The sequence below is a fragment of the Eleutherodactylus coqui genome, chromosome 4 (assembly GCF_035609145.1).
Source record: "Eleutherodactylus coqui strain aEleCoq1 chromosome 4, aEleCoq1.hap1, whole genome shotgun sequence".
NCBI lineage: Eukaryota > Metazoa > Chordata > Amphibia > Anura > Eleutherodactylidae > Eleutherodactylus > Eleutherodactylus coqui.
The window spans coordinates 87194202-87219397 of NC_089840.1; the positions used below are offsets into that span (position 1 = coordinate 87194202).

Sequence of the window (25196 nt, forward strand, 5' to 3'; positions counted from 1 at the left end):
GAAATGGAACCCAAATGAAAGCAAATGAAAAATTTCTATTTGCTTTCCTTTTTTAAAAACCCTACCGAAAGCAATTTGGGGGAAAAATGGATCCCTTTATTTCCATTTTAATTTCCTTTCTCTGCTCCAAACCCAGAACAGAGAAATTGAACTATAACTGAAGCCCTAAAACAGATATGAACTGAGCCTTAAAGGGAGTCTGTCAGTTTGAACTTGCTGTCCAAACTGCAGACATTATGTTATAGATAGCAGATTAATAATGTTATGGACTGAGAGTGTGGACCCACTTTGCTAACCAACCAGCAGGAACATGGGAAGACCCCTGCCTGAAAGCAGGGTAAGTGTCCTGATAAGGACATCCCCGTGCTGAAACCCCGAGGCTGACTATCCCTGACAGGGACGATATACTGAACAGGGCATACCAAACACAGGACAGGACTGACTCCCCCAGAGACAGGAATGAGACAAAGTGTGGAAGGAAAATAGACAAACGCACACAGGCAAAAGCACAGGGCAAGGAAACGTACAGAATAAACTGATCCTGTACCTGTATCTAATAGACAAAACAGACTGGAAACAGGCGACCTACAAATGCTGAGTGTCAGAGACAAACACACATCAAGTCTCAGGCAAAAAGGAAGTGCCTCAGCCCAGCTTAAATAGGAGAGTAATGCCTAATTAACTCCACAGCTGAGCTGAGAGCCAATGAACTGGTTAACCCTTTCAGTGCAGGTAGAAAACAGACATATAGTGTCCATACACACAGGAAGAGCAGAGCGATGCTTGCGGCTGCCTGGAACTGCAAGAGGGCAGCAGACACGGGTAGCAGACCTAACAGATATATAGTTTTATAAGATGAGATTCAGCATAACTCATATCTTATTCATTTATATCTTGTCTTTCTGCCTGCAGTTTGGACAGCATGTTCTAGCTGAGAAATTCCTTTTTAAAAGCTTAACAATTTGTTAATGAACATGGTGGTTCTAAAAATGTACAATGCATTTTCTTGGGAAAATCCTGCAGGTCATCAATGGAATCCAGACTGAAGATATTAATGCTCCTGGGGTTATTTATTTTATTTCCGCAAATGCCATTGTCATTGAATTTTGAAACGGTGAAATTATACCTTTATGCCTTGAGTCTACAGCGTTAATGATATGCCATGTAGTTATTACCACATTGAAGCAGAAGATTTCTTTTGAGAGTAAAAAGAACTGCTGATGCCAAAGCCATCTTTACAGTCATTACATGACTTTATTATTATTAATGAGTCAATGCACCTAGGCACATATAGCGTATAGTCATCTATAGAATGTATTCATCTTGCCATTTCTCAGGAGTTATATTACTTTTCCGCCTCAGAGTTGCACACAGCTGCAAAAATAAAAATAGCATTCATTTAGCTGTTGGTGGGCACCACTACGTAATGTCGTATGTCCCCCTATTTAGTGCAGTAGAGAGAAATGTGAAGACTTTCAATGAGCTGTATCATTTGCTAAGTTTATGCTGGCAGGGGCCTTTTTCAAGGTAAATGTAATGTAATGTATATGATTTCTTTCACGAATGTAAGAGGAATATCCAGGGGGTTTACATGTAAAACGTGTAAAGGAAAGAGTAATTGATTTAATCAGTCATAAAAGTAAAACAAAAATTTCTGCATTGTGTTATAGGTTGGCATTTTATTACTATTTTACTGTGTTTCCCTGAAAATAAGACCTGTCGTGAAAATAAGACCTAGCCTGATTTTTCAGAATTTTCGGGGAGGCTTGAAATATAAGTCCTACCCGAAAATAAGCTCTAGCTGCAGTATATATAAAAAAGGAATACATTACCTAGAAGGCTCGGTCCAGGTCCCTCCCGCTGCTTCCCAGAGTTTTGTCGCAGTTCCTGCAGTCTTTGGATGCTTATACAACATCACTTCCTGGTTACGGGATTCATAAATCACGCCTCCACAAAGCAATGACTTTGATTTGTTCTTCGAACGCTGCTCAGCCAATCAATGCAGCTTTTGATGAACCTATGCGTTGGCTATGATTGGTTCATTGAGCATTGCATTGATTGGCTGAACAGCGCTCGAAGAACCAATCAGAGCCATTGCGTTGTTCAGGTGGGATTTATGAAGCAGCCGTGGCTCAGCCAATTCATAAATTCTGCCTCTACAATGTACTAGTTCTGTTTGGTTTATCGAGCGCTGCATTTATTGCCTGAGCAGCACTCAAAAAACCAATCACAGCCATCGCTTTGGTTAATCGAGCACTGCACTGATTGGCTGAGCAGCGCTCGAAGAACCAATCACAGCCATCTCTTCGTAGAGGTGGGATTTATGAATCCCGTAACCAGGAAGTGATCTTCTGTGGGTAGCTGAGGACTACAGGAACCGCGATGGAACTCTGGAGAGTAGTGGGAGGGACCTGAACTGAGCTTGCTGCGTAAGTATAATAAGACCTCTGTGGAAATTAAAGACCTAGTGTCTCTTTTGTGGCAAAAATTAATAAGACAGGGTCTTATTTTTGGGGAAACACAGTATTGTCTTGTTCTTAAATGGACACTCAAAACCAAACTTAAACATTGTGCTATGCCAAGTGATGGACCTTATGGGCAGTGCCCATGTGTCATGAAGCATCCACTCAGACTTTGCAATAGGCATAACACGGTATTAGTTTCATGTGTAGTATTCCTTCAGTAACCAGTTCTACGGCTATATCTAGGAACATGAACATTGGCTTTGCTATGAAAAATTATTTTAGTTTATAGGTTTATTCATTATTAAACTTTTGGAATACTCACATAATAACCTGTCACAACATAGAGTGAATCATGTGACCTGCTGGAGTGCAGAGTGTTCATGGCCCAGTAGATGCAATGATGAACAGTCTAAGCAACAGCCAGATGTGTGGAGAAAATGGATACCAGACAAAAAGCACTTATTGCAACCATTTTATCCATGATGATGTGATTGGCATCGAACTACTTTTGGACAAAAGAAAATAGTGTTTGGTATTGCTGCATCCATAATGACTAGAGATGAGCGAACGTACTCGGATAAGCACTACTCGTCCGAGTAATGTGCTTTATCCGAGTACCGCTGTGCTCGTCTTGAAAGATTCGGGGAGCGCCGCGGAGCTGCAGGGGAGAGCCGGGAGGAACGGAGGGGAGATCTTTCTCTCCTTCTCTCCCGTCCGCTCTCCCCTGCTCCCCGCCGCAACTCACCTGTCAGCAGCGGCGCTCCCCGAATCTTTCAAGACGAGCACAGCGGTACTCGGATAAAGCACATTACTTGGACGAGTAGTGCTTATCCGAGTACGTTCGCTCATCTCTAATAATGACCCATACAGCGAATCAAACGTACTTTTTATCCTGCAAGGCAAACACTGTAAAAAATATAATTGAAAAATGCTGCTTTTGCTCTTTTCACATCCTACCCCCCCCCCCAAAAAAAACAAAAAAAGGTGTAAAGGTGATCAAGAAAGTCTTATGTGCCTTAACCCCTCAAGGACCAAGCTGTTTTGTACCTTAAGGACCAGACACTTTTAGGGATTTTACCCATGTGGCGGTTTTACTGCTCTATTTTTTTTCCTTTAGCTACCAAAATTATTTTTGCTGCATTTTTTTTCCCCGTGACATATAGGACTATTTTTTATATCTTTTTCACTGACTTTTTTTTCCCGTTTTTAGTTTTATTGGGGGTAAAAAGCTAAAAAAATCATTTTTTTTAACATTTATAATTTTTAAAAAAATTATTTTTATATTTACACTAAAATAAAGTATGGGAACGGGTTCCTCTATTTGTTTCGGACATTTTGATATATAGTATGTATGGTTTTGGTTTACAGGGTGCATACGGCGACGGTTTTTGTTGGCATCTGCTTTGTGTTATTCTCTTTCTTTTGTATGTATTGTTGTTTTATTGTGTTGTTTTGTTTTACTTATGTATGTAATTGTGTATTTTACTATCTATGCCCCCCATGACGTCATGTAAGACCTCTGGGGGACATTCACATTTTTTTTCTTTTACTTTATTTGACACTTTCCCACTGAAGCTGGGGCGTCCATAGGAGCCCTAGTTACAGGGGAAAGCAACCCCTGTGGTGACATTAGTCACTTGCAGAGCTGCCAGGGTCTAGTCTGAACCTCCAGCTCTGCAGTAGCAGGGAATCCCGTGAGGTCACATGACCCCCCCGAGGCCCCGTAGTGAAAGTACATGTTACTTTCACTTTCCCCATACAGTCCTCATTGAGCACTGTATATCGGGGAAGCAGAAGGCAGGAAGGGTTAAAAACCCCTCCTGCCTTCTGCTCCGGGTTATCAGCTGTCACTAACAGCTGATAACCCGTTCCTGCCTCTGACTGATTGCAGAGACAGGAGACTTAAAGCACCGCCGTAATTTTACTATCTGCGGTGCTCTAATCCCAGGACCAGCTGCCGTAAATTTACTGTGGCTGGTCCTAAACGGGTTAAAATGGAAAGAAAAAAAGAACAAGACTTCATATGATGATGTTGGCAAGAAATTAAAAAAGTTGTGGCTTTTGAGAGATGAAAATCACAAAATACCATCTTTTCCTTAAGGGGTTAACATATACACATGATTTTAAATAATTATCACTCACACTAGCCAAGCCAGAGCTGGCTGTGTATGGTATTCTTGCTTGGTTTTCAATTCACAGTCATTGTTACAAGGCTTGTATAAAGAGTCTAACATTGACTTGCAGGAAAGCTGCCTTCCAGTAGGTGGCTTGTAGAGAGATTGTTCCATCTCCCTTATTTGTATAGAAATGGATGTAGAAACAGCAAAGATGTACCAGTCACGTAGGTATAAAGCCATGTTTTCTATGCCGCATTACTGTCTGTCCAGGATAAATTGAATAAAAGCTTTTGCACTGGGCACCACCATCTTGATGCTCTGCTTTCATCCCTGTTTTCGGATGGAGTACAGCCAGGACACTCCGAGTATGATCTAGGGAATGTGCTCCAGTAATGATGAACAGTTAGAGCATGCATTCTGCACTCCGAGCATGCTCATAATGTAATGATGATTATGCCTTACGGTTCTTCTCATCTTGCGCTAGAAATATTAGGGTGCCAGTTATTGGCATTGCAGAGCGATCCAATTTACAATCAGTTTTCTGCTACTGTTTGATGATCATTGCTACAGGTAAAAAGTTTCAGACTCGATAGTGCTATAAATTGTATTTATCAAGCTCTCTTCACATTTTCTTCTGTTCCATTACTGGAACTGAACTTTCTGGAACAAATGGCATGTTAGAACCATGTAATGATGGAGACCAACAGCGCCTCATGGAACCCATTGACTATAATGGGTTTTGTCATGTTGTCCATCATCGTACTGGAAAATATAATGCATCGTGCAATGATGTCCATGACGGAAACCTCCTAATGGAAGTGTGAACATGGACTAACATTACATAGATCGCTGGATGTCTTGTTTTTTTTATTACGTGTTGTTCCCTAATAACATGCTGCACTCAGTTCTTTTTTTGTGCCTTCTAACAGCATCTGTAAACTGAGTCTGTTTTAAGTTGACTAAGTCCCAGGATAGGCTGCTTCTTCCCGCAGCTGTGTTGTGTAAGAGCATGCCTGGTGCCGACTTTCTTGACAGATATGCTAAATTATAAATAATCTGAAAGGATTTACTTTTATTTTAGAAGATGTCAAATTATTTTTACATGACCATTTACTAAACACGGGGGCATGTGTATGGGTTATGTTTGGCCACTTCGTTTATGCCGCAGTTGGACACAGTGTCCAGTGTTGGTCAACATTTTTATAAATAATCTGAAGGAGGGAATTGATGGGAAACTGATCAAATTTGTAGACGACACAAAGCTAGGAAGGATAGCTAACACTAGGGAAGAGAGGGAGAGTATTCAAAAAGATCTAGAAAAGCTTGCACAGTGGGCGGCGACTAACAGAATAGTATTTAACAAGAAGAAATGCAAAGTCCTACATCTGGGCAAGAAAAATGAAAAAAGCACATGCAGAATGGGAGGAATTGGGCTAAGCAGCAGATGTGAAAAAGACAGGTGTACTAATAGATCATAGACTGAACATGAGTCAACAATGTGATGCAGCTGCCAAAAGGGCAAACACAATTCTGTGATGTATTAAGAGAAGCGTAGAGTGTAGATCACGTGAGGTCATTATCCTCCTCTACTCTTCCTTAGTCAGACCTTATCTGGAATACTGTGTTCAATTCTGGGCACCCCACTTTAAAAAAGACATAGACAAACTAGAGCAAGGTCAGAGATGAGTTACCAAGATGGTGAGCAGTCTGGAAATCATGTTCTATGAGAAATGGTTAAAGGATCTGGAAATGTTTAGCTTGCAAAAAAGAAGGCTGAGATGAGACTTAATAGCTGTCTACAAATATCTGAAGGGCTGTCACAGTGCAGAGGGATCAGCCCTATTCTCATCTGTACAAAGAAGGACTAGAAGCAATGGGATGAAACTGAAAGGGAGGAGACACAAATTAGATATTAGACAGTGAGGGTGATCAATGAGTGGAATAGGTTACCACAGGAGGTGGTGAGTTCTCCTTCAATGTAAGTCTTCAAACAGAGGCTAGACAAATATCTGTCTGGCATGATTTAGTAAATCCTGCGTTGAGCAGGGAGTTGAACCCGATGGCCTGGAGGTTCCTTCCAACTCTCCCATTCTATGATCTACAGCTGATGACATTTTTGTGCACCACTCCAACGTTGATAGCTAGAAAAAAGGTGCTACATGCACCTTTTTCTGGCCGGTGCAGAGAGACATCCGGTTTCACAACCTACGCTCTGGATACCGTGAACGATCCTATAGAAAATTATGGGATCAGTTATGGGATCAATTTTACCACCATGCCAGAGAGAAAAAAAGATTGGAGCGAGCCCTTAGTGACCAGTTTATTTTGAGCACCGGATTAATTCTTATATATGTTCTGATGATTGTATTTATTGGACAAGGGTTGTTTATTTTCTTGTATCCCTGCAATTACTACTATTCATGTGACTAACAACGGCTTCTTTTGCCTAAATATGCTTTGGAGACCTCCAGTATGAATAGAAACCACATCATTATTAGTATTGCTCGCTATTTCTTAACATCTAGTCAACATTCACGGTTTTGTAGCTGCACAGCGGAGACAGTACGGAATTGCTGCTCGCTTCTCAAAGAATAAAGAATGATTCATAGTTTCAAGAAAGTTGGTTTCCATAGTGACTCCAGCCATAAATATATATTGAGCCGCTTAATGGGCTACCCCCTTCGAGTCCCTTGCTGCTTCACAATATTGTCATTTGCTACTGTTACATGCAGAACATCAAGCAGGGATATTAAAAGTAAATCCTGATGCCATTAAAATATAGAAGCATAGTTATTAATCTCTTTATTCCATAGGGGAATACCTGTGCTGATTGTCGAGGGGATTAGATACCAGAGTATATTATTGTATATTTTCATGTTAACATAACTGCACCTCTACCCCATATGTGAAAAATGGGTAAAGCGAGATGCGATTACAAATCAAGGGGGGAAATAATATTATCCCAAATTTGGATTGTTCATATGAGAGAGGATTGCAAAAGAGAAAACATCTGGATTAAATCTCAGCAGAAATAAGATATTACAATGTACTAATGGCTTTTTCAATAATCTTCAATATTTTTTAACAATTTCGAACTGTAAGGCTATCAGCATCCAGTTTGCCTTTGAGGGATCCACATTATTTATGTTTTATAGACGGATTTTCCTAGGTGGTCCATTGCATCAAATGCTAGGGATGGCAATTCACTGTTATTTGTTACTAACAGAATCAAAGAATAGAACAGCATATGGTAGAATACCAAGAAATGGGGTGAAAGAATTGCTTGAGATATTGTATTCAGACATGTAACTGGAATTCATAGAGCTGTATAACAGAAAGAGGTCTTGAAAGTAAGGAAATGTTCATATTTGCATCAGAGCCTTTGTTTGGGGCTCATCTGGCACAAAATGCTGGACAAGATAGGGCAGCACACCCAAAATAGGGCAGCACACCCAACAGACCCCATGAATAGGGTCCATCTGGCACTATTCGTGCTCCTTACGCACCAAATCCAGTACTTCCATTCTTTTTCATTGTTCGGTTCCTACGATGGAGCCAAACAACGGAAAAGCCAATGTAAATGTGAACAAAGGTAAACTGTACTGCAGTAATGCAAAAGTAGCATATTCTACTTTCACTTAAGCAATATGAGTTGTTGCGTCTTATAGCACATTTCCTGCACCAAAAAAGAAGCTACCTGGCGTTGTTTGTATAGCGCCAACTTATTCCGCAGTGCTTTCAGGTAATTCATTTCCCCCCACCAAGCTGGGTACTCATTTTATCGACCTTGAAAGGATGGAAGGCTGAGTCAACCTTGAGCTGGCTACATGAACCACGCAGGGATTGAACTCGCAACCTTCAGGTCATGAGCAAGAGTTTAGGACTGCATACTGCTGCCTTGACACTTTACACCACATGAGTCCCTTTTTTTTATATACACAAAAAGAAATGACAATCAGTATAATCACTCACAGATGTATAGCATATCATAACTATGCACAGTAAAGTTTTCCTGTATTACACAAAGTGAAAAGAGATTATATAAAGTATATGTTCTCTAGGTATCGTTTCGGTAGCCCATAGTCACATAGGCAGCAATGAGCAAAATGTGGATGTTATTGTTTACTATTATGGAACTATATTTTTCCTAAGTAAGACAATCAGTGGAGACCAAAGTACACATCCATACTGTAGCCTCTAAAGGAATTCTATCAGCAAGGTTATGCTGTCCGTGGTCCAGTACAGGCATGGTCTTTACTCCTGTGTATGTTTTAGCCTGAAATACCGCAGAGCTCTAGAATAAACACACTTTGAATTTTGACTCAGAACTGAGTTCCAAGTCACAGAAGTGGGCCATGCCGACGTCTCCCTGCCAGCAGTATGCAGAGTGACAGCTTTCTCCTTAGAAAACGGGAGAGAGCTGTCACTTTGCATGATGCTGTCAGGGAGAGGTCAGCGTGGCCCACTTCTGTGACTTGGAGCTTAGTTAAACTTCAAAGTGTGTTTATTCTGAAATCCTGCCCCATTTCAGATTAAAACGTACACGGGGGTACCTGTCCCGGGTGCATGCTCCCTGTGGTTCAGGCAGCATGATCCTGGTGACAGAATCCCTCTAATGCCTTATATGGTGAAAATACAGTTCTGTGATAGGAAAAACAGTCCATTAACCTAAAAGTTTTTCTTACCTTTATTAGTGAGGTTGAATAAAAATTAGTTTAGTTCAAACCATTGTCCTGTAGTGTTGATCCAGAGGAAGAAAAAACAAAACCCTTTGTGATAGTAGACAATTTTCTTAAATTTAGGGAAAAAGAAAATCTGGTATAATTACTCATCTCATGTAGTCTTGTACCAAAAACTTTAAACATTGCTTTTCATGGTTATCCCTCCCATGAAATATTTTAATACCAAATGTTCAGAAATTATATTAATCATTGTAGTAAAGTAATTTGCAGTGTTTCTACCTTAAGAATATCCTTCTCATCTCTTTTTGCTGCCCTGTATCTCCTTTGTTCCTGCTGCTAAATTGTGCTGCTAGAGCTGGTTCTGAGCACAGTCTGTCTCCTTCCCCTCTGGCAGCTGACAATATAGTCCCTTACTTTCATGGCAGATAGGTTTTGTGGAATCCAGAATAGCAAAGGTATATAGGGTGTGGAACTGAGAGGCTATTTCTATTCCGTTGATTGAGAATGTGTGTCCACCAGCACTCAGCTCATAAGGAGGACATGCACATTACTGTACGTGCACATTGAATACCAGTAGTGCAATGCTGTGTAAATACATAATGTGTATGTACTTTGCAAAAATTTTTTAAACATCATATAAACTGAACATTTTTAGTATCTATGCAAAAAATATGATATTTAATGGTGAGACAAACACTTTAATTTTAATAATCAAGTATTACAACATCCTATAGTAAAGATGTTCATAATCTCACTGCTGTAGTAGTGAAAACCCTTGGAATCCCTACGTAAATCCCATTTTATGAGTAGGAATGTAAGATAAATAGAATAATCTGCGTTGACTTCCCTGGTAACCTCCAACAGCTGTATGTTCAGTGTTATTTATAAATCCCTCTTTTTAGCACAGTACATGTGACAGTGACAGCAAGCTGTTTTATCTTGTCATTGTGTGTTTAATTAATGATTGATTTTCTTCATTCTTTTCTGACTCATTTCATAGTCACTAAAAAGTCCAGGCTTAATTGATGCATGTTGGCTGAATCAGGGAGTGAAGCAAGTTGTGCGTAAACCATAGCTGATGTTGGCACAGCCGGGCAGCTGTTTCCTTCAACCTTTTGAAAATCATTGCTAAGTGGCTTATAAGGTTTTCTGATGACTTATTTAGGGGGCTGTATATGAAAGCATCATTGCGCTAAGGAACATTGGTGATCTATATATACAGTATAAAGGCAAAAGCCCTTACTGACTGAGTGACTAACTGACTCACCACTAACTTCCCGGTGTCCTAAATAGGAAAAGTAAAGGGGTCACAACTTGATTATTCAATGCTAAGTGCAAAAGTAAGTGACCCCCTATGTAATGTACCTAATCGAATTCTCTAACTTCCCATTGTCATACAAACTTGAAATTTGGCACGGCCATTGTTTACGTCCTAAATAGGAAAAGTAAAGGGGTCACAGCTTGATTATTCAATTCTAAGTGCAAAAGTAAGTCAATCCCTATGTAATGTAACTAATAACACACATCTGTACCGCACAAATGTGAAATTTGGCACAAGCATTCTTTAGGTCGTAAATTGGAAAAGAAAAGTGGTCAGAACTTGATTATTCAATTCTAAGTGCAGACATATGTGACCTCCCTATGTAATGTAACTAATAACACACATCTGTACCATGCAAACATGAAATTTGGCACAACCATTCCTTAGGTTGTAAATAGGGAAAGTAAAGGGGTCACAACTTGATTATTCAGTTCAAAGCGTGAAAGTAAGCGACCCCCTATGAAAAGTAAAGGGGTTGCAACTTCAATATTCAATTCTAAGCATGAAAATTATGTGAAAATCCACAATTCATTAAATAGTTCTTCAATCAGAAACTAGAAATCCCAGGAAAATGATTTGCATACTGAGGAGAATTTACCTCACCTCTATATGTATATACTGAGGAGAATATAACTGACCTCTATGTGTATATACAGAGGAGAATCTACCTTACCTCTGTGTATGCATTGAAAAGAATCTACCTCACCTTTATGTGTATATACAGAAGAGAATATAACTGACCTCTGCTTGCATGTACTGAGGAGAATCTAACAGACCTCTGTGTGTGTGTATATACTGAGGAGATTCTGACTGACCTCTATGTGTATACACTGAGGAGAATCTGACTGACCTCTGTGTGTACTGAGGAGACTCTATCTCACCTCTATGTGTATATACTGAGTAGAATATACTGAAAGGCTGTGAAGTATATAAAGAAGTGTCCATAGACTCCAGGGATGGAGAAAGCCTTTAAAGCTAAGAAGGGGCTGCAACCTCCAGTCTTGGGGTAAATTTGAATAAAGAGGGGTGTTACCTTTAAGGGTAAAAAGTGAGGAAAATTGGAGGGGTGGCACATTCTGCAGAGGGACATCGGTACATGCAGTCTGAAGAGAATCTAATGCTCCTCTATGTGTATACATATTTTATTCCTCGGTTCCTCTGAAGTAACCCCGACTTCATATAATTTTCCGTGCGAACAACATGTAAACACCTGTAACAAATTAACTTGGGTGAAGTCGGGTATATCAGCTAGTATATTCATATCAATTACAGGACCAAATGATAAAATAAACGAATACATTTCCAGCCCTGAGCACCGGAGCAAGACATCCACATTGGTGGTCAGGGCTGGAAGTGTAATAGATGTCTTCACTCCTCTTTGATTTCGATAGAAGTGAAGCCGCCTATTATATTACACTTTCTACCCTGACCACCGATGAGGACGTCCAGTCCCGCTGCACTGACAGTGGGCTGGAGGATCAGCTGATCAGCGGTGATCCCAAGCAGCAGTTCTTCGCCAATCTGCTGAGGATAGGTCATCAATAGTAAGAAGTGGCAAAACCCCTTTAAGGTAGTTGTGTAATTTTAGATCTTCTTAAACATCACACTTTGTATTGCTGATGGTAGAGTGATCTTACTTACAATGTTAATAATATAAAGCATTTGCTTTTGACTAAGCCCATAGTTCTAGACCATGAATGTTGCACAGTAGGGCTCTATAGCTTTCTTCTAAGCTCCTCTAAGGACTGCAAGTATGCTGGCATTGCATCTGCTGTTATTCTAATTAGGAAGAGCGCTTTTCGTTTAGAGGATAAAGTATTTGATCAAGTATTTGTCCATGTTTGTATGATTTTATTTAGTTGTGTTGTGACCTTTTTCACTTTTTTATCTTTGGATTCTATTTAACTTATCATTCGATGCTTACCGTGCACCTGATTATTAAAAATAATGTTCAAAAGTAGCCCAGGTCTTCACTGGCTGCTTCTTTGCTGCTGTTTGTACCCAGTTTGAGCTCCATCAATTCATAGTTCCATGTAGATTTTCTTATTTCTCTGCTACCCTGCTATTTGCAATCCACACACACTGATTTGGCTTTGGGCTAAATCTGGAGGCAGTACCTGGGGTGCCCTGGTTTTCACCCTTTCACTTCACCAGTTGGGATCTGGTCTTTGCTGTGGAGGTCCCCAGAACTCTACATGCAGAAGTAGTCTCAGTTAGAAAATAGGTTAGGGAAGCAATAACACAGCATGCATTCACTTTTAAGTATAGGGTGGGCATGTGCACGGGACCTACTGACAGATACAAGGGACTAAAAGTGGGAAGGACACAGCGTATGCCACATGGGAGAGAAGAGTGTGAACATTGACCAACTGTGGAGGTGGCAACAAGATCTGGCAGGCAAAGATGACAGCTGTGGCAGCGAACTGTGACAATAGTGATAGGGATGCTGAGTCTCCTCTTTATGTTTTCTGTATATGAGTGACATCATAAAACTAGTCTCCAATCACCACTGGAGAATTAGAAATGAAGTCTGCAGATGGAAAAACAGGTGAAAAATGGCAAATACAAGTCATATAATGACAAGAAATAGCATTATTTATCATGTACTTACATAACAGCTAATCCCAAAAAGTCATCTAAATGGTTAGGCAACCTTTAACTGGCAGCTGAAGGATCTTCTTCTATTGTATGTAAATTTTAAATAAAGAGATCCAGTGCAAGAACCATGTGTGGTGCCATTACATGGATCTACCACATAAACTGCCTAGAGGTGGACACAAACTCTCCTGTCAGATTAACTGATGATGATCACACGGCTTTTATTATACAGTTATAATAGAGGAGATCACAGCTCATACACCTGACTGTATACTTATGATCTGTAAGTTATTTAGGAGAATATAGAAGAAAATGACAACTAAACTGACCTCCCACGCAGGAGAAAATGGTATAGCCTTAACTAATGCTGGATTTATGTATCATGGTACTAATTGAAAGTAAAAAATCTTACCATCAAGATGGCGTCTGATAAGGGGGCTGCACAGCATAGAAGTGGCTGGAATACACAGAGGAGGCATCTAAAAGGTGACAGGCAATTAGGTGAGGGGGGCGGGGGTGTTTTCGCCAAAGTGGCCCTTTAAATTGAGTAGTAATTGGAAGTGGTTTGCATGGTACTTTTACCCTTGCACATGTATAAAAGATACCGTATGTCATTGTGTTATAAAAAAAAAGTGTCCTTATACAACCTACAGTTTTGTTGGCTGTGGAAACACTGTAATCTATAGATTGAACATAAATGTGATATCTGGGAAATGAAACTGTGAAAGCATGAATAAAATATCTTGCTTGCAAGTTAACGGCAGCAGGCATATGAAATGAAAGGATTCATTCTAACCAGCTCCAGTATGTCAGACGCTGAATCTGGTAAGCAAAACACTATACTGTGAATATGTGGGAATTCTCATTGAGGTTTTAGTTTAATAAAAAAATGGCTACCCACAACGGAAACAGCTCTACATTACAGATCAACCAATACTTGGAGCAATGGAGTATTTTCTTGCTAGGTTCTGATGACGTCATTCATACTGTAGAGGTTATCAAATTTGCCAGTAGTGATTGGTGTTCTTGTTATTTTCTATCTTGCAAAAACAAGCTCCATGATTTTGGACTGTATTCAAGTGTATTCTAAAAGATCTGAACAAAAGTTACTAAAGAGTGCTTGTCTCGCCGTATACTTTGCCTTTACGTCCCTGGCTGCCAATTATATTGACTTCTATAATTTAGGTACTTCTTCGTTTTACTGAAGTCACTATTGACAATCATGTCTCAGTATTCTTAGTTTTTCATGTCTTTTTACAAAAAAATAGCATGTAGTCCAACAGGGTGAAAGTTGGTATGAGGGCTCTGTTCTATTTGGCATGGCTGATGGTTGCCAGAAGGAAGAATGTACACACTGTTCTATTGGTGGCAAAGACATTACTGCCACAAGACCTAAAATGATTGACAATAATAGCTGTCAGATGGCTATTCGTCATATGCAAAACTCAAGCCAGATATTTAGAGCATAAATAGCTGAACTTTGAATAGAAAGACTTCACACAGTTCCTGCCCATTATGGACCGTTCACATCGTGTCTTTAATTAATATTTTTACATTAAAAAAATAGGTTCTTCACTGTAAAGACTTAGTTTTAAATAAAGTTTGGGAGCAAAAAACATATATGTTGAAAATATGGAAGCGTACAGCTTTATGCTGCCTTATGTTTGGTATCAACTGCAATGTAAGGAAGAGGTATATGTTGAGGATACCTTTTTTTTTGGGGGGGGGGGAGAAAACATAGTATACTACCCTTTTCTATCTTCCAAAAAGACACAAATGTAAGGAATATCAAACATGGTCAAACGTATGCATTTCTGAACTACGTTTGACCACAAATGAACAGCTCCTAAGGAAATTCAAGGGTTCACCAACCTATTTCTGCTTTAATAGATTTGGAGGCCTCTGTTCTGGATCCTCATCTCTTGGCCAAAGTTGAGGAATTCTTGCCGTACATGGACACTTCACTGATTTGTAGTCTGCTTATTGTCAGAACATATTTACATAGTTAGTACGGTTTAAAAAGACATATGTCCATCGAGTTCAATCAAGGATTGGGAAAGGACATGGACGAAGGGAAGTAATTTCAACAAATTCTAAAACCCTGTTAGAAAAGATCCTTCTAACAAGCAAGTATTATCTAAAGCAGACAACCCCTTTAAGGGCACAGTCAATATCTCATTTTTGGCCAGAGGTACATTTTAAGTCCTATGTTTAAAGGGTTCATGGGAATATATAAATATTGATAAAATAACAGAACACAGATAATCCTCATTACTCTAGGTGCCTGTGAACGATCATGTGGGTTGCAGAGATGGTGGTTGATTTGGGCAACTTCATAGATTCTGGGTGCGTTACATAAGCCTATGAATGTGTCCCACATTGGTGGAGCACTGTTCGTATAATGCTATGTTACACTGCTTGCTCGTTATCTGTAGTGAAATTAGTGTTTAGGGACTCCATGCGTGGACGCCGGCGTTGCTATGGAAAGCGGCTGGATTATTGCCACAGATAACGCAATGAACATTGACATAGCTATGTAAGCACTATTTCTCTGAGCCTGCAAGTAGTGGGTCCCAGAACAAATGTAATACGTTTGGGTCATGATATATGCATTATGACAAGATGAGAGACGTTGTAGCCGATCGGATATATGTTTCTCCCGGATTCCTATCATTCTGTCAAGCAGCAGGGAGTAAGTTCACCTTGCTGATCAGCACCGAGTCATGACTCCCAGGGTGACATCACATTGTGAAGTTTTCTTGGCAGACTGTTTTTGTGGGGTGGTTTGTCCAGTTGTCTTTACCCCCCAGCAGGCTGGATACTCATTTTACCGACCTTGGAAGGGTGAGTCAACCTTGAGCCGGCTACCAGACCCAAGTGGGAATTGAACCCACAACCTTCATGGTCGTGAGCAAGAGCTAAGGAATGCATTTCTGCTGCTTAATATTCTGTGCCACACGAGGCTCTCTCCTGACACCCAAACCTGCTCATTTGTTGACGTGTGATGCCTCTCTCACACAAGTTCTTGTGCTCACAGTTCTTGCGGGAGGAATATGCAATACCAATCTCCCAGAAATAAGAAATACGTGAACATAAAAAAATCATAGCAGTATCGCCAAGATACGGTATGGGGATTGGCGGCACACAGCTAATTACGCCCGTGTGATACAGGCCTTATATCTGGACTTATTTTGTGTAGGTGGTTAGGCCGGAGGGAGTAGCCCACCAGTCGGCAGTTAGAACTGCTTCTTTTGTAACGTTAGAGCCACACAGGCAGATATTTATTTTTGTACAATCATCTGAAGAAACTGATGTCTGTATACCTGCAATATAAGTTTACGAAAATAAATGCCGTCTTGAGTTTGGAAAGCCTACTGTATGTCCAGGCTGCTTGCATTGAAAGCCTTGCCTGCAGGAAGCGATCTCCATCTAATTCCCTCACAGCATATATCACTCTACATGACATATACAGCGTCTTAAGATAAGTGAGTCACCCAGTGCAGTGGATAGATCTCACTATCTAGACAGTTGCACAGTGTAGTATATTGGATTTACTTGCTTTTATATGTTTTTCTATCAGGATTAAAATGACTTTCTTTTTTTCTAGGAAACAAAGGAAATTGTGGCAATTAAGAAGTTTAAAGACAGCGAAGGTATGTATCCACTTTCATCTCACTTTATGCCCAAAATGTATTGCGATTTCAGTGTTAAATGGATGTGATCCTGACTTAGAGCTCTTTTAAACTGAACGATAATTATTCAGATTCCCGTTGGGTCGCGGGAATCGGACTGATATATAATCATTCAGTGTAAAGGCTGGCAGCGAATGAACGACAAGTGATAATTCTTTCAGAGTTCAGATCTTGCAGGCATAAAACTCAAATGGCGATTGGTCCGTGTAAATGTCTATGCCTGTTTACTGTGAATGGAGGTGGGAGGCTGAAGCGATCTCCAGCGGTCTCTGCCACCATTTACTGAGTAATCATCACTCCTGTGTGAAAGCTCCGGTATTAGGCCGGTCTCACTCGAGCGAGTTTGAATTGCGGAATCCGCGATCATCACCTGCACGGGTGATCCGCGGCATTTTGCACAATTTCAAACAAAAAGAGCATTCGCATGTCCACCCACATGAGCGGACATCACCTGAGATTTCCGCTTGCGGAAAAAAAATCGCAGCATGCTCTATTTTTCCGAAGATTCCGCATGGACGGCTTCCATTGAAGTCAATGGAAGCTATCCGCCCCGCGGCCCTACTGCAATTGACATTGCCGAAAGGAAGTGGATTCTGTGGCATCACTGGAAAAGCAGGGATTTAAAAAAAAAAATCTGTACTGTGCATGTCCGACGGCTAGTCATTCACAGTACAGATTTTACAGGTACGTGTGCCCGCCGGACGGGCACAGGGTTATGCTGTGGGCTGCCGCATGCGGATTTTGACCTGTTCGTGTGAGACCAGCTTTAGGTGCTTTGTCCTGTGCTTTGTACTATCTACTTGGTTTCCCTTATTTAAGTACCTTTTTATAAATAACTTCTTAGAACTTGGCCTTACCTCATTATCTATTCACCTTCAGTGATTGTCACCCTGAATAGGGCAGACAGTGTTCTTCATTAATACTACACATACCTATGTATTTGGGTCCCTTTGCACGGGCCGATTCTTGGCACAGCGTAATGGGTGCTAGTCAACATGCTTGTTTAGATTTGTTTTACATGGGCCAAGAACTGCTGCTATGGGGACAAGCGATCATTACTACTATTCTTCGTCTCCATAGAGCTGGCTATACATCTCGCTCTTTACACTGGGAGATGTACAACTGACCAGCAAGGATTCATTGGCATCTGTCACCATCTTCTGAACATAACTAAAAACAAGTACAGTAAGCAGGAACTAAATGAGTTTCAGACTGATATAGAGGACGAGAGGACCCTGCCCACGAGGACCTACAATGTGCAAGGAAATGCGGAAGGAGACAGTAGGTGAGGGTAGACACTACTTCCATAGTAGTGTAATGGCAGTAGAGTTTATGGTAGGGTGTAAGCTTTTCTGATTAGATAGGTTTATAGGTTGCTTTTGAAGCTTTCAAAGGTTGGGGGAGAGTTTGATGTTTTTGAGGTATCGAGATAATGGAAGACTTGAAGATAGTTGTGTAAGGAGCAGAGAAGAAGTGTTTAAAGAAGGAGGTCTTGCAAGGAGATTAGGTCAAAGTTGGAGGGCACGAGTTGTGGATAGCCTTCTAGGTCATCATTAGTATTTTGAATTGAATTCTCTGGACAATAATAAATGACTTATGGTTTTTATACTTGGTTCTCTAAGTTGAGTCTCCTGAGCTACAGTATATGTACCTTATACCTAACATGATATGGATTTTATATGCATATAAATCTGGAATATTCCTGTGGCTGCCTTAAAGTGAGCCTTGTGTTGTATGTGTAATTTCCTTCATCCCACAAGGTCTTTATTTCATGTGTAATTGCTCTAAATTACATATGTGGAGGCACCAAACAATGACCATTAATTGCTCTGTATGTGAGAGTGAAATTCAAACAGCTGCTTGTGGAGGTGTTTGTACTCTTTGCAATGTGGTGGGAGCGTGGACAATGCGTGAAGTCAAAGCAAGCAAACATGGTTGTATTATCTTATTAACTAAAATAGTCTCTGAACAAATAGAAATATGACAAACCGTACATCTTATGATAGTGCTCCTCAGAATGTTTAGTTATTTTTTTACTTTTTTTTCGTTTTTTACATTTTGCTATACATGACAGACATTAAAGGAGATTTCTAGTATTGTTGGCCTATTCTTCAAGTGAATGGGACAAAGCTGCAATACCCAGCCCAACCCCTACTAAATGTACAGCATGTTTAAAAAAACAACGAGACTGCAAGGTTTTCTCAAGTACCATGGCCCCTTTAAAGAGCTGGTTGGCGGGGTATTGAGAGGCAGACTCCCACTAATTTGTTACGCTGTGGATAGGCGATCAATATTGTAATCCCAACAAAAAAACAACTTTAAGTGCCATGTTTTTATTAATTCATCTTATTTTGTAATTCAGAAATAGCATATTTGTGCCATTATTTGGATATTTACATTATTTACCTATCTTTGGAATGAATGACAAAAGCAATGTGTGAGCTTAGATATACAGATAACATTTCTACTTAAAAAAGAACAAGACAGAAAATTAAATATAGAGAGATGAATAGAAAAAGGAAAATAGACGGCTAAGGGTGGATTCAGACGAACGTATATCGGCTCGGTTTTCACACCCAGCCGATATACGTCATCTCTCTCTGCAGGGGGGGAGGCTGGAAGAGCCAGGAGCAGTGCTCTGAGCTCCCGCCCCCTCTCTGCCTCCTCTCCGCCCCTCTGCACTATTTGTAATAAGGAGAGGCGGGGCTAATTCTCGGTACTTAGCCCCGCCCAATCCCGCCTCCTTTCATTGCAAATAGTGCAGAGGGGGTGGAGAGGAGGCAGAGAGGGGGCGGGAGCTCAGTTCCTGCTCCTGGCTCTTCCATCCTCCCCCCCCCCCTGCAAATGAGGACACCGTATATCGTCTCGGCGTGAAAACCGAGCCGATATATGGTCGTCTGAATCCACCCTTAAGCCAATGCAACTATTAACACATAGCAGTAGGATAAAAAATAGAATAATGAATTGTTTATAACATAAAGTATACCAGCACTGTACAGCCATGAACACGACACTTATGCCTACAATTTAAAGGTATTTTCCAGGAATATACATTAATATTCCATTCTTTGGATAATTTAAGGGGTTATTCGGAAAGCAAAAAACTAAACAAACCGCCTTCTTTATTTCTCCGCCCCTGTACACCCTTAACCTTTTGCCTTCCCTTACCCCCTATACTTCAGTTCTCTTTTTCTCCTTCCCTATATGTATCTCCCCTTCTCCTCATGGTTCCTGATTCAGGTTATTGTTAAAATAATATCTATAAAGAAGAAAACACTGGCATGCCTGTAAAAAGTGTTTTCATGTTGATTCATGGTTATACCGCTTATTTTACTTGAATGTACTCTAGACATGCGTGCCTCTCAACTGATACCAAACTGCAAATGTTTCTGTTAGATGAAAATTACAAATAAAGAATTTATAAACAAACAAATCTTCAATATCACTCACATCACATCTGTCAATATCCCCATAAATGGTGGCACTCAAATAGTTTTTTTCCGTGTACTTACATTTGCCCATTGTGCCACCTGTGCCGCCTCTGAACCTTTGGAATTGAGACGGGACTTATGTCATGCACCGAAAGACTTCAAGTCCCAGCATCCTCTTTATTCTCCTGTGCTGCTGCCATCTCCACCAATGAATAGTCTTTTCCAGTCCCTCCATCCCTTTGAGTAAAACAGTGGATCACATGACCACAATGAGCTGACCCTACCCCTTTCACATGATGCCAATAATGATTACCAGACAAACAATGGGAAAAATGCAGCCCTTAATCACAAGTGTTGGGTAGTCATTGCCGGAGGAGAAAACTTCCTGTGCAGCCTGACAGATGGCTGCATCCGTGAAACGGCGGATCCTGGCTGCAGCATTCTTATTAGTAAGTTTCTGCTTGTGAGACTGCCAGCACAGATTAATTCATTTTTGTTTCTCTGAATAACCCCTTTAAAGTTCTGATTATTGGGGGGTTGACCCCTAGGATCTTCACCAATCAGCAGTGCTTTTGATGCATAGCAAGGTGTCTGTCCAACCTTAACATTTCTTACATAATCTTTTACATTGTTTAAAAGGAGTCTGTCAGCTATAAAATACTATCCAAACTGCAGGCATGATGTTATAGAGCAGGAGGAGCCGAGCAGATTGATATATAGTTCTATGGGGAAAGATTCAGTAGAACTTGTATTTTATTCAAATAAATCTCTGCTGTTTCTATGCTTAGGAGTCCAGTGGGCGGTCCTACTAAGCCTTCCCTATATGTGCATATAGGGAAAGATTCTCTATAGCTTGTATTTTGTTGCCTTAAACCTGGGCTCAGTGGTCAGTCTTACAAGTTATTTCTGTATGCACAGTCATTCACAGATGTCAATCACTGATAGCTCCGTCCATTGGACTGTTCAGCTCAGAATGTGCAGAGATGTAAATGAATAAAATACAAGCTATACTACATTTTTTCCCATAAAACTATATATCGCTTTTGCTCGGCTTCTCCTGCTCTATAACATGATGCCTGTTGAATGTTTATACCGGCTAACGGTACTCTACAGAATTATTTTTCTATATCCTCATCAAGTGCCCTACTAAAACACATATAGGCAGAGATAATTTATCTTGATAGTGTAGGCTTTGCTCAGACTTTGTTTTTGGTTCACGCTCAACATATATACGCTGAATGTATGCAGCTATATGTCATACAGTTGCATATATTGCCCATTTGACAATCATAGTGAAAAAATGTAGTACAGGTATACGTTTTATGCGGGATCTGCTATTTTGAAAAATGTAGTCAGCTGTGCTTTTTAATAGAGTGAATAAAAAGGCATACCAGCCTATTATGCTGAAAGGACACTCTTCTGGCATAATTTCAGAACATTCTTAGACATTATGGACATATTCAACATAATCTTCTGGAAGACTTTCGGAATATGCGGCGAACCTGGTGTGAACATAGCCTTAAGCAAAACGTTCATTGACATAAAAGACCTGTATTGACAGCATACAATACACTAATTACGGATGCTTCAGTCAGGCATTGTAGGAGATTTCTGGCAGACTAAAAACATTAAGAGACTCAGCATGTCTTCAGATGCTCACAACTATCCTTATTTTTGATTGTCATATTCCTCAGACAGTGAAGTCAATTACAGGTAATTTTGGTATTATATTTTATATTACTTTTCAGAACTTTGCCATGTATTACAGCTGTTCCTACAATGAGTGTGATATTAAATCTAAGATGAAAATGTTCCGGCTGTTTCCTGCATTGTTCATTTCACCCACTTCAACCCAGTGATTCAGTTGAAACTGATTACAAGCAGTGAAGCAATTGTATACCATGCAGTTAGAAGTGAGAGGGTGCATCAAAACACATTGATAACCATTTCAGCACAGACCAACCTTCAAGTCCAGAAGTCTATATTGAATTTCATAGCACATTTAAAAGGGTTCTGCAGAATTAGAAAAACATGGCTGCTTTCTTTCAAACATGGTGCTGTGCATGTCCACAGCTTTGCAGCTCAGCACCCTTTTGGAAGAAGGTATCTATAATTTTCTACAGTACATGTAAGTATTTAATTGTTTTATTAACATCGTTTCAACACTTTCTCATTTTTCACACATTAAATTGATGGGAAACTTATCAAATTTGCTGGTGGTACAAAGCTAGGAGGGATAGCTAACACTAGGGAAGAGAGAGAGTAAAAGATCTAGGAAAGCTTGAACAGTGGGCGGCGACTAACAGAATGGTATTTAGCAAGCAGAAATGCAAAGTCCTACATCTGGGCTAGAAAAATGAAAAAAGCACATACAGAATGGGAGGAATTGGGCTAAGCAACAGCACATGTGAAAAAGACTTGGGAATACTAATAGATCATAGACTGAACATGAGTCAACAATGTGATGCAGCAGCCAAAAAGGCAAACACAATTATGTGATGTATTAAGAGAGGCATTGAGTCTAGATCATGTAAAGTAATTATTCCCCTCTACTCTTCCTTAGTCAGACCTCATCTGGAATACTGTGTCCAGTTCTGGGCACCCCACTTTAAAAAAGACATAGACAAACTGTAGTAAGTTCAGAGAAGAGTTACCAAGATGGTGAACGGTCGGCAAATCATGTCCTATGAGGAATGGTTAAAGGATCTGGGAATGTTAGCTTACAAAAAAGAAGGCTGAGAGGAGACTTAATAGCTGTCTACAAATAACTGAAGGGCTGTCACAGTGCAGAGGGATCATCCCTACTCTCATTTGCACAAGGAAACACTAGAAGCAATGGGATGAAACTGAAAGGGAGGAGACACAAATTAGATATTAGAAAAGACTTACCACATATGTAATTTTGTTTTTAATTTTTTTACAAGGTAAGGGTGGAAAAAAAATAAAATGGTGAAAAAAAAAATACTCACCTCTGAGTAAATACCCACCGCTGAGCTCCGGCAGGTGAGTATTTTTTTTTTTACACTATTTCAACAGGATTTTCAGGAAAGGGCTTATGAAGCCCTTCCCTGAAAAGCCATTGATGGCTGCCGAGGCTCAGCGACAACTTCTGCCGCTGTCCCCGGCTCTATAGTTTTCAGCTATCCGCAGCCAGTGATTAAAAATCCCCACCTGCTGGTAGCTCTGATTGTGATTGGCTAAAGTGCTCAGCCAATCACAATCAGAGCTACCAGCAGGCGGGGATTTTAAATCTCCGGCTGCTGATAGCTGAGAACTACAAAAGCTGGGACAGCGCCAGAAGTCGCGGCTGAGCCCCGGCAGCTGAAGGGAGGTAGTATGTTTTTTTTTTTTTTACACTACTTTTCTTGGATTTTCAGGGAAGGGCTTATGTTTAAAGCCCTTTCCTGAAATCCGATGATGGGGATGCCGGCAGCAGGATTCTTTACCGCAGCTGTCATGTGTGACAGCTGTGGTTGAGAATTGAAGAATTCTTCTGCTGCATCTGCCACAGATATGGCAGATGTAGCAGCAGGGAATTATTTTAACTAGCGGGGGTGAAGGAAACATCTGCCGCATGCGGCAGATGTGTTCTTCATGCCCGCAGGGGTCACGGCAGTGGCGTAGATGTAAGTATTTTTTTTTTTACACTAAAATGGTTCTTTTTCAGGGAAGAGCTTATATGTAAAGCCCTTCCCTGAAAAAGAATGCAGGGGTGTCGGCAGAGCATTGTCTTCAATGGAGCCGCCAGCAGCAGCCGCAGCTCCATTGAAAACAATACGTGCATTCCGTATGGTGCACGCATGTCCTATCTTTGCAGGCACGCACCTGCAAAGTACGGACATGTGTACACACCATAGGGAATGCATTGTTGTAAATACAATCATGTTTTTGTGCATGCGTATGCACGCACCAAAACATGCTCGTGTGAACCCACCCTTACTTTGTAAAAAATTACAAACAAAATTACACATGTGGTATCCCTGCGTTTGTAATGTACCAGAGAAGGAAGTTAGTACATTATTTAATCTACAGGGTGCACGGCCTGGAGAAAAACATTTTTTTAATGTGGCAAAAATGGCTAATTTACCCTATCTCCCCATACAAAAAATGGAATAGAAAGTGATCAAAATGCTGCACAGATCAACAAATGGTGCAACTCATCCTGCAAAATAAAAACCATGAGGGCTCAGTCACACGGGCACATCCGGGCACCAATGCGCCTGTCTTCCTGCAGGATAAGACGGCCGCATGTGTTCTTTCTTCCGGCGCTGCAAAGAGTTGTCCGCACCTGCAGGACAGCCGTCTTCTTCATGCAGTAAGACAGGGCGCATCGGTGCCCGGATGTGCCCATGTGACTGAGCCCTTACACAGTTTCGGGGACTTTGAATGCAGCGATAACAAAAATAATCTTTTTTTTTTTAGGGCTCCCACACACTTGCGATTGTGTTTTTTGTTAACGCAATTGTCAATGGGACTTTCTATTGTAAAAAAACGCAACTGCGCTTTTAGTGCATTGCGTTGCGTTTTTAACATTAGAAAGTCCCATTGACAATCGCGTTAACAAAAAACGCAATCGCAAGTGTGTGGGAGCTCTAAGTGTGAAAAAGTAGCGAATAAGAAAAAAACTATTTCAATTTGGTATTGGCATAATCTTACTGGCCTGTAGAATTATTTTAATACATTATTTATACTGGTCAGAGAATGTGGTGAAAAATAAAAGTAAAAAACATGCTAGAATTACAGATTTTGTTAATTTTGCCCCTAGAAAAAATGGAATAAAAAGCTATCCAAATTTTACATGTTCCCAAAAATTAGATAAATGAAGACTAGAGTTCATCCCGCAATAAACAAGGCCTTCTAGAGATCTGGCAATGGAGAAATAAAATGAAT

The 25196-nt window shown here is 40.4% G+C and overlaps 1 protein-coding gene across 8 annotated transcripts in view; it reads left to right on the top strand.

Moving 5' to 3' along the window:
- Nucleotides 1-25196, top strand: part of CDKL5 (cyclin dependent kinase like 5) — a 289528-nt gene that overhangs the window by 165643 nt on the left and 98689 nt on the right. For all 8 annotated transcript variants that reach the window (XM_066599824.1, XM_066599823.1, XM_066599831.1 and 5 more), the window contains one exon: nucleotides 16791-16836. In XM_066599824.1, the coding sequence (XP_066455921.1) occupies nucleotides 16791-16836 (46 nt within the window). The remainder of the gene's footprint in view (nucleotides 1-16790; nucleotides 16837-25196) is intronic.